The sequence below is a fragment of the Gymnoscopelus braueri genome, assembly GCF_963280865.1.
Source record: "Gymnoscopelus braueri genome assembly, chromosome: 16".
Lineage (NCBI taxonomy): Eukaryota > Metazoa > Chordata > Actinopteri > Myctophiformes > Myctophidae > Gymnoscopelus > Gymnoscopelus braueri.
The window spans coordinates 31,533,642-31,544,803 of record NC_137616.1 but is presented as its reverse complement, the minus strand read 5'-3'; the positions used below and the strand labels follow the sequence as shown (position 1 = coordinate 31,544,803).

At 46.1% G+C, this 11,162-nt stretch overlaps 1 protein-coding gene across 1 annotated transcript in view; it reads right to left on the bottom strand.

Annotated features, from left to right (window-relative positions):
• enah (ENAH actin regulator) overlaps window positions 1-11,162 on the bottom strand; it is a 152,805-nt gene that overhangs the window by 38,764 nt on the left and 102,879 nt on the right. Inside the window, 1 exon segment of the mRNA XM_080452976.1 lies at window positions 8,107-8,179. Coding sequence (XP_080309102.1) covers window positions 8,107-8,179 — 73 coding nt within the window.

Below are 11,162 nucleotides of genomic sequence, written 5' to 3'. Positions count from 1 at the left end.
CAGTTGTTACTTTGTAACATTGCTTCCACTGCCTTCCACTGCCATATCTAACAGTGAAGCACATTTTCAGTTTAGTTCCTTAGTATCGTTTGTCATGGTTCCGTGGCTATTGCCATTCAGTATTAGCCATTTCTCATAATTTTGGAGCACTGTCCGTTCAGCACCACAACTGTGCTTATCAGCACCACAACTGTGCTAATTTATTCATCTTATTTTTTGTTTCCCCATTGTATTTATTTGACACATGTAATGGCTGTTAGTTTTAACAAAAAAAAAAATATATATATATATATCCTCCCTTGTGACTGTTACCTTGTCGTGGTAAGGGAGCTTGTGTAGGCCTACCTCAGTGAACCCTGAGGGCTATGCCGGTGGGAGGCAACTCCTGACAGGTTTTATCAAACTGGACAGGTCGTGGGCGAGGAGTCAGACAAAACACAGTCAAACAACCTCTCTTGACAGAGCTTTTTGAGGAACCCAATACATTTCTATGAGAAAAGGTATCATTTAAAGATCCACATGGCGGACGGCAGTCATCTTGAAATTTCAAGTGGTTGTGGGCGGTTTCTTGTCAAATGACCTTTTGAGACGGCTCATGGCAATTTTCATGCTTGTATCACCAACTAAATGATTTCTTAAGCTTAACTGCTCCACTAAGGTGGTGGCCATCTTGAAAAATGGCCGCCATCTTGAAATTTCAAGTAGCTGTGGGTGGCTTATTGTCAAGTGACCCACAGAGACTGCTAATGCAAATTTTCATGCTTGTATCACCAAATGAACCATTATATAACTTAAATGCTCCACTAAAGTGTCGGCCATTTTAAAAAATGGCCGCCATCTTGAAATTTCAAGTAGCTGTGGGTGGCCTATTGTCAAGTGACCCACAGAGACTGCTCATGCCAATGTTCATGCTTGTATCACCAAATAAACCATTATATAACTTAATTGCTCCACTAAAGTGTTGCCCATCTTGAAAAATGGCCGCCATCTTGAAATTACAAATGCCTCAGACAATTTTCTTGTCAAGTGACCCATGGAGACTGCTCATGCCAATTTTCACGCTTGTATCATCATCTGAAAGATTCTGCCAGAAAAAAGCATTTAGCTGCTCCACTAAGATGATCTGACTCTCCATAAGGCTGTGGAAATAGCTTTTCAACTTGAGACAGCAGAGGGGTTTGCCAGGCAATTGGCTTGCGCCTCATCTCCACTGCCTGCACTCACAGCACAGCAGGTCAAGTCCCCATCGCGTTCAGCTAGCCCTGATCCTCTCCAGGACGCTTCCCACATAAACTATGCTGGACGACAGCGCCCCCCAGGTCAGCGCTGCAGTAACTGCGGCTCATCATCACATGCTTCCAGAGCCCAAAACTGTCCCGCCAGGGGCCAGCGTTGCCAACGTTGTGGTAAACAAAACCATTTTTCCAAGGTTTGCCGTTCTGCCCCGGCCACCAACCCACGGCAGCCTTTCTCAGCTACTGACCCTGCACCCGCGACTACTATACACTCTGTGAGTGCTGCTCGCCGGCCGTTCAAGGTGTGTACTGTGGAGCTTGATGGCGTGTGCCTGCCGTTACTGCTCGACACTGGGGCTAACGCGTCCCTCTTGAATGCGGCTACAGTCACACAATTTTTCCCACACCACACGCTTGCTGCGCCGTCCAAAGTGCCCCTCAAGGGTTATGGTAATTCCAAAATTAACATTGTGGGCACCTTCAGCTCCGCGGTGCGCTATGGCACTAAGACTGTTTCCTCTTTCACATTCCAAGTGGCAAGCCACGGTGCTAACCTCATGGGCCTGGACTTGTTCACTGACCTAGGTTTTGTGCTCATGGATTACAGTGGGCTCACTATCCACCATGTTGATTCACTGTGGCCCCAACAATGGCCTGGACTGTTCGCTGGGCTGGGTTGCCTCACTGCCTTTAACCACCAGCCCCTCCTCAACCCTGATGTACACCCTGTCATCCAGCCCCTGCGACGCGTTCCTCTTGCCCTGCGCGACGAGGTGGCTGGAGAGCTCAACAACCTCTTGGAGGCAGGCATAATTGAGCCAGTCAACGCGGCACCATGGATCTCGAATCTGGTGGCTGTGCGGAAGAAGACAGGGAAGCTGCGCCTGTGCATTGATCTCAAGGCAGTTAACAAGGCAGTCATCCCCGACAAGTACCCGTTGCCTACAGCGGAGGAACTGACCACACAGTTCCATGGTTCTACCATATTCACAAAGCTGGATCTTCGGCAGGGCTATCTGCAGGTTCCTCTACACCCTGACAGCCGGAGTCTCACCGCCTTTGTCACACACATGGGGGTGTTTCGATACACGAGGATGCCTTTCGGACCCAGCTGTTTCCAGAAAATCATGGCCACCATACTAGCAGGCATCCCTGGGGTAGCGATCTATTTGATTGACATTGTGGTTCATGGCTCAACACCTGCTGCCCACGACGAGCGCCTTCGCCGAGTCCTCCATGTCCTTGCCAGCCAGCACCTCACTCTGAACGGGGACAAATGTGTCTTCGCCGTGCCTGAGATAGAGTTTGTGGGGTTCCGCCTGAATGCCAAGGGGCTCCGTCCACTCCAGTCTAATGTGGAGGCTGTGCTACGCCTCCCTGAGCCTGCCTGTCCAGCCCAAGTGGCCTCGTTCCTCGGAATGACAGCCTACTACTTACGTTTTCTCTTTCTGTCTGGCACAGGGCATAGGCCACTCAGGATCCATCGCTGGTCGGAGCGGCTCCAGCAGTATAACTTCAGCCTGCAATTCACTCCAGGTCGTGACAACGTAGTAGCAGACCTACTGTCACGGGCAACCCCCGGCCCTTCTCCAGATCCTGGTCCTGACTCCGCTGAGCAGGGCCTCATCCAGATGCTCCACTCTCCACTCCAGCCTACAGTCTCACTCCAAGAGCTCCAGACAGCCTCGGAACAGGACCCGGTGCTCTCCCAGCTCCGCACTTTTATCCGCTCGGGGTGGCCCGCTAAGGTCCCAGACCAGCTGGTTCCCTTTCACCGGGTCAAGGACGAGGTGTCCTGCTGGAATGACGTCTGCATAGCCCGCGGCCTCTGCACCGTGGTGCCTGACTGCCTAAGACCATGTATCTTGACCATGGCCCACGAGGGTCATCTGGGCATTGTGAGGGTGAAGCAGCGCTGTCGTGACCTGGTGTGGTGGCCTGGCATTGACAGAGACATCAAGGCCTTAGTGAGGGACTGTACAGCTTGCCTTCTCAGTGGAAAAACCGGCCCACCCGCCCCGCCGCCGCTGCAACCGCTGCATTGGCCTGACAAGCCCTGGGAGCACCTCCAGCTCTACATCTGCGGGGAGCTTCATGCAGTCCCACACCACCAGCGTTTCATGGTGGTGGTGTACGACCTTCATTCCAAGTGGCCTGAGGTGCTCTCCACGGGGACTGTTACCACCCGCGTGGTGACTGAGTTCCTGGACTTGCTCTTCTCCCGCTGGGGGCACCCTACGGCCATCACGACGGATAATGGCCCCCAGTTTATCTCTGCGGAGTTTGCTGCCTTCCTGGAGGACAAGGGCATAAAGCACGTCCGTACATCATTCTACCACCCTGAGGCCAACGGGGGGGTGGAAAGATTCAGACACTGAAGAATGGCATCAGAGCTCACCTGGCAGATGGCTTCTCCTTCTCTACAGCTCTTCGCCGCACGCTTCTGCACTACAGAGCCTCACAGCATTCCACTACCGGTTGCTCCCCAGCATTACTCATGTTGGGACGGGAGCTGCAGCTGCCTTTGGATCGACTGAGGGCTTCCGTGATGGTGCCACCTTCAGCTCGAGGGCGCAACAGAGTCCGCCACCGGCAGCGTCAGATGAAGCAGCGTTTCGACAGGACACGGAGGGTGAAGACTCCATCGTTCGCGGCCCTGGACTGGGTCCGCGTCCGCCGCCCTCACAGGGGCCACAAGCTGCAGTCTTTCTGGTCCACGCCTATGCAGATAACCGACCAGCTGGGGCCTGCCACTTTCCGCCTGTCCGATGGGTCACGCTGGCATGCCAGGCGCATTCGGCGAGTGCCACCACCTGCTGTCGTGGGGCCGGAGGCTGCCATGCCTGTTACACCGCCTGCTGCCGCAGGTATGTGGGCTAATACTGACTTTGAGTTTACAGCAGGTGATATGGACTTGCCCCCGGTGCGCCCTGTGGCACCTGATGACCACCCGGTGGTGGTGCGCCCTCCGGCACCTAATGACCACCCGGTGGTGCCCGTGGCACGGCCAGTTCGAGACCGGGCTCGACCAGATTACCTCAAGGACTATGTTACCAATTTCTGAATGCATAAGACATTGGGGGGGTGGGGTTGTGTTTCATGGTTTTCTATGGGGGGGGGAAATGTTGTGTATGAGTGTACCGTTGTGTTTACGACACTAGACCGTAAAGTGTGACTGCTCTGTTGTTGTACCGGCTTGTAACGTGCGTTGCCAGCGTACATGTTTGTTACCCAGTAAAGATGGACCTATAAAGCTCACCCTTCTAGTAGCGTGCCTTATTATGTGGATATAACAAGTTGTAGTAATAATAATAATATGGGTAATAATAATAATAATAATAAGGGTAATAATAATAAGGGTAATAATAATGATGATAATAATAATAATAATAATAATATATATATATTTTTTTATTATTCTGAATACAACATTAATGGACTGAACCAGTCTGTCTGTCTGTCTGTCTGTCTGATATAAATTATTATATTATGAACCATACACTAACCACTTCAGACCTATTTTATACATACGCTATTTGAAAATAGCAGATCTACAAGCTCACAGTAACCGAGCTTGTAGATCTGCTATTTGTTGAACAACGTGTTGCTAATCACCGCGTTGGGAGCTTACATCTGGGGCTGTCATTACTGGACTGATATTATTTATTGGGGGGGGGGGGGGGGGGGGGCAGCTGTAGGCAAGTGGTACATATTGCTGGAGATAGATAGTTAGATAGACAGACAGACAGACAGACAGACAGACAGACAGACAGATCGATCTACAAGATACATAGATAGATAGATACATATACACAGACAGACAGACAGACAGACAGACAGACAGACCGACCGACAGACCGACCGAATCACACTAACCGATGCGCTTACTTTAATTGTGATATAATAATAATAATTATAATAATCCTACACTTCGCAGATATAAATGATTATATTATGAATCACTAACCAATTCAGACGTATTTTATACATACGCTATTTGAAAATAGCAGATAAGCTCACAATAACAGTTGTTGTGAGCTTGTAGATCTGCTATTTGTTGAACAACATGCTGGAGATAGATAGTTTGATAGATAGATAGATAGATATTTAGATAGATTTATAGATAGACAGACAGACAGACACACCCTTTTTTCGGTTTCATTTTTTTCATTTTTCTTTTCTGAAACCGCTCCATTAGCGGCGCTAAGGTGGAGCTTGGAGCTTGAGGGTCCATAGCTAAAACCCCCAAAAATGTTAGCCTACAGTGGGCTATATATATGTACAGTACACGTTGTGTATTATTATGTTACAGCATGCACTTGCGCACGTGGGAAAATCCGGCTTGATATCAATAGAGAAAATGAATTCTAATACATTCTAATAAATTCATGACTGATACCAAATGAAAATATAAACTTGAAAGACCATATAAACATTAAAATTATAAGAATTCAAGTACAATTGCCAGAGATCTGGCCAAATGAAATCTCAACTGTTCTGTTTGAATGCACAAAATATGCTGATATAGAATTATTATGAGTGACCCCTTGGGCCGGGGGGGGGGGGGGGGGGGGGGGGGGGTTCGGGGGGGGTCCCTTTGGGGGGGGGGTGTAGGAGTGGGGGGGTTTAGGAATGTGGATTACAGTAAAATTGTAATGACAAATTCCAAGATGAACTCTGCAGCCGCACTGAGGCGCTCCAAGCCGTCAGATATTCCCCGAATGTTGGTACCTGGATTGCCTTTCAATAAAACCATATTTGATGTATCACCTACCTGTTACTGATTTGAGAGAATTTACATTATTGTAATCAGTTCATTATTTCCTGTGTAAACCATGAATAAAACTGAAGTGTGTCATTTGGAGCGAATGGAATGGACTTCAAACGGCCCCGCCTCTGGTCCCGCCTCCGCTCCCCCCCGCCTCCCTGCGAGGTTTCGAGTAGCAGTTTCAGAGTTTCAACACTTATGGCATGCCTCTGCCGCCGCTGCTGCTGTGTGTGTGTGCGCGCGCGCGCGTGTGTGTGTGTGTGTTCAGAGATTTGAGGAGAATGTGCTGCTGTGTGTGTGACGCTAAATCACAGTTTCAAAATAAAGTTTAACCATTGATTTTTTTTTCAGTCTTTCAACAATAAAGTTGCTAGTTTCAAAAACGATTCCCATTTAAAAGGTTTCTAACATGGAAAACAAAATAATACCCAAGGAGAACAGTGCCAAAATGCATATTCTGAAAGTGTGTTTGTGACCAATTTGAAACTCTGAAAAGGTGTTGACGAAACACTGTAAAATGTGTTTGCAAGGATTTGAGAAACACTTTCAGCCTATCAACACTTTTTTCAAAGATTCAAAACCAGTTCTCAGTCTTGAAATTATTTTCAAGCCTTTTGAACCCTTTATTTTAAGTCAGGAGTTTACAAGGTTTCACACATGTAAAACAAAATAATACCCAGGGAGAACAGTGCCAAAATGCATATTCTGAAAGTGTGTTTGTGACAAATTTGAAACTCTGAAAATGTGTTGGCGAAACACTGTAAAATATTTGTTCAGAGTTTTGAAAAAAAAATTCGGCCTATCAACACTTTTTTCAGAGATTCAACACTTTTTTCAGAGATTCAACACTTTTTTCAGAGATTCGAAACGAGTTTTCAGTCTTGCAAAAAAGGTTTTCAAGGTTCTGAAACCTTTATTTGAAGTTAGGAGTATTGGCAGTGATCCGATTCCATACCACACTACTAATCAAATAACTTGAATAGACTTTCTGTTGAACAGGTTAGAAACCCCGGCCAACACTATCCAGCTGGTCTTGATTAACATAGAACTGTGTGTGTGTGTGTGTGTGTGTGTGTGTGTGTGTGTGTGTGTGTGTGTGTGTGTGTGTGTGTGTGTGTGTGTGTGTGTGTGTGTGTGTGTGTGTGTGTGTGTGTGTGTGTGTGTGTGTGTGTGTGCGTGTGTGCGTGTGTGTGTGTGTGTGTGCGTGCGTGCGTGTGTGTGTGTTGCTCCAGAGCCTCATTATTACCTGAGGGTGAATCTGGCCTTGTAAGGGGAAGAAAAACAACAGCTTGTGTGTGTGTGTGTGTGTGTGTGTGTGTGTGTGTGTGTGTGTGTGTGTGTGTGTGTGTGTGTGTGTGTGTGTGTGTGTGTGTGTGTGTGTGTGTGTGTGTGTGTGTGTGTGTGTGTGCATGTGTGCATGTGTGCGTGTGTGTGTGTGTGTGTACATCTGTATGGGTTTGTGTGTGTGTCCCCTCCACTGAAGAACTCAGCAGACATATGGTGACAAAAACATTAATTATTTCATTAAAACAAGAGAAAAAACTAATTATGGAAGAAAGGGGAGCGGGCCTGATGTGAAAGGTAAACTAATTTCCATTTCAATACAGATCAGACAAGCAGGACAAAATACTGGCTCTGTTTGTGCGTGCGTGTGTTATCATGCATGCAGACAAGTTTCCATTGTTAAAGCCTACTTCAGAATGGTCCTTGTGAATAGTGATGGTGTGTGCGCGCACACGTGTGTATGTGCACGTGTGCGTGAGGATATGCGTCATGAGTCGTATCGTTCTGGCTGATATATATCGACTTTTCGGCATTGGCAATTATGCAGCCAATTTGTCCCAATCATTTGGTGAACCTTTTAAAAAATTTCAATCAGCTATTTTTGAAAGTAGTTATTGGTGGGGTCTTTTTGTTTTTAGTTTTTTTGCAAGAAGGGAAATGTTCTCAAATAGAAAACATTTTCAAATTGATTACAACATTTTTTTAAATGGGTCAAAACATCACTAATCGGTGGTCCATCCCAAAATGGGGATGGGCATCAGACTCATATTTCTGGCATGGGTCGGGCTCTAGTCATGAGAGACATAATGAGAGTCTTACCTTCTCTGCATGTCCAGCTCCTCTGGTGTGGGGCCATTCTGCACAGGGGGGGGCTGCCTTGGCAATGTGGGGCCTGCACAGGAACGACACAAACACACTGGTAAACTACGGTGACCAGACGTCCCGGTTTGGACGGGATTGTCCCGGTTTCATGCTGGGTGTCCCGAGTCCCGACAGACATCTCTAAAACACTCAAATTGACACGTCACTAAAATGTCCCGGTTTGTCAACATTCACTACCAAATAGTCCCGGTTTTCACCACAGTTAAAATACAAACACAGATAATGATTGTGTTCCGTTCTGCTGAAAGGTGCAGCCACTAGATAAATGCTCAAATAATTGTCCCCCATCCTGATGAATACACCAGGTGAAAATAAAAATACAATGACAAAAGAATGTCAAAGAAATGGGCAAAAGTAGGGAAAATAGCAGATCTACAGTACAAGCTCGGCTATTTTTGAAATATAATTAATAAGTGATTATTAAGGGGCCTGGTTAGGGTTTTTGAAAATATGGTCCAGGTCACCCTGTATTGAAAATGATCTGTAGCCACCTGATCAACATGGTCAGTAATCAACTGATCAACATGGCCAGTAACCAAGTTATCAACAAACCCAAATTCAACTAACAGTACTTGGTGCTTTGGTTAAAAAAAAAAAAAAAAAAAAAAAACTGCCTAACCACAACACAAACTCCAAAAATATACAATAATCAGTCAAACATACAGTACACTCACACACAACTCTTGTAGCCTTTGGCAAGATGACAAGACACACACTGACATGACATCGCCGTCTCATTTACATTTGCTAATGAGGCAACTTTTCAGGACAACTTGGACAGGGCCAGATGGATGCACTATCTCTCTCCCTCTTTTCATCTCACACGCATATGTGAACACATACACGCACGCACACACGTACACGCACAAAAAGCTAAATAGGAGGTGGACTCAAAGATCACTTATGTTCCGTTTGCTGTCGAGAGAGAGAGAGAGTGCGCACAAAACTTGACTAGTGCCAGGGTGAATGCTTGAATTGCTGTCATTGTTACACACATTACCCACTTTTGCACATCAGTAGGACTCTGTTTAGGGGATGCCAGACCCAGCTCAAACCAACCATGTATCAACAACATGATACAAATATGTATTTATTTATTTAGGCCTCTTCACACTATGTTGAGCCCAGGGCTTACAGTTCTGTTAGTCCTGACCTAACTGAGCTTTCACACTTACAACTTTGAATGGGATAGGCCTAACCACACCCTCAGACTAGGGATGCCTAAACCCTGCTTAATGAAGACTTTTCAGGGTTACCCTCTAAAACACTGGGGTTTAAGGTCAGTGGTTTGAAAGCAGTTAGCCCAGTTAATACTGGGTTAACAAATACGAGTGTGAAACAGAGTTAAGCTAGCCCTGTGCTAGCGCCGGGCTTAGAAATGCAAGTGTGTGAAAAGCCTTAATGAATAATGTCACATACTGTATCAAGTGGACTGTAAAGGCTCTAGTTGGCCCTACAGTGGAAAGCAAACTGTGGATGAATGAGAGGATTGTCTCTGCCCAGTGTCGTCGGTAAACCGGAACAGTGTTTGAGGGCCAATATTCATGTATGCCGTTTCCCAGAGAGCAAACATCCTGAGGAGAGCTGTAGATCAATGGACGGTTCACAAGGTACTGCCGTGTGTGTGTGTGTGTGTGTGTGTGTGTGTGTGTGTGTGTGTGTGTGTGTGTGTGTGTGTGTGTGTGTGTGTGTGTGTGTGTGTGTGTCATTCAGAAGTGCTTCTGAAGTTCTGAGAGCCCGTCAGATTCGACGTTCTGAAAACCTCTTGACCGTTCAATGTCCTTCAGAACTGTAGTAGATAGTAGGAGGTGCTAGGAGCTATAGATGCTAGGTGGAGGCTGATCATCAACGGGAGACTCTTCAGAGACACACTTGATGAAACCATGTGACTGTCACACTACGTTTGACAACTGAACCCGGTAAAACAACACAACTCCCTCGACGTGAAATAGCAAGGGATTCTAGCAAGCGGTGCTAGCAGGTGTTTCTAGACAATGGTGGAAGAAGTACTCAAGCTTCTTTTGTACTACTTCTGTAGTACTATACCTAAATATCCTGGTTTCTGGTACTTTATTCATAATCTCTGTGCGTTACTACCTCCTTTTTTTTCCTTCTGTTTTTTTTTACTCCTAGCTGTATATTTTTTTCTATATGTCCTGTGTTTCAGAACTGCAGTAGTGCCATGACAACTGAAGTTTCCCCACTAGATCAATAAAGGTCCATCTATTCTACAGTATCTAAATATGACTGCTATATGGACGCAATGAGTGAGGATTAGCAGCTAGGTCTAGCATTTGATGTACAATAACCTTTTTTTCCCCGGTCTAGATTCCACTCAAGGCTTTAGCTTCCTGATTCATACAAAATAAACCAAGAAAACGAGAGAAAGACTCCTGATTTGTACATCTAGTACAAAACAAAACGGCCAGAATTTCCCAATTTCCTACTTGGAAACTCCTCTATTCGATTTCTATTGAATTATGCCAGGGCCACGTGCAGTTGATGTCATCAGAGCAGAACCACACCGATACGGGCAGCACACGGATCCACCCTCCTATCCATCCTCCTCTGCCTGGAGATGTAACTATATTACTGTCTGCTCTAATGAGTTTCATGAGTTAACGACACAACACAGACACCCAGTCAAGCAGGACCACACCTTAGAGAACTGCCTTCAAATCCTATCAGTGCATCCGAGATCGATTGAATCATGCTTCAACAAGTCGCCCGTACACTGTAGACTGTATTCTTATTTAATTACAGGAAACCTGACTAAGAACAGATTGTTGCACTGTCAACAAGCAAGTCAACCAAGATCAAATTCATATTACACCAAGCAAAACCCAGAACAAATGTTTTAATTAACCAGGCAAGCTTATGAATACGAAACCGTTATTTAACCACTTTGAAACTAGCTGGCCTCCCTAATTTGGACATAGTCGGTATTGGTGAATTGTTCAGAATTGTTCAAAAATGCTCAATGAAGACGATGT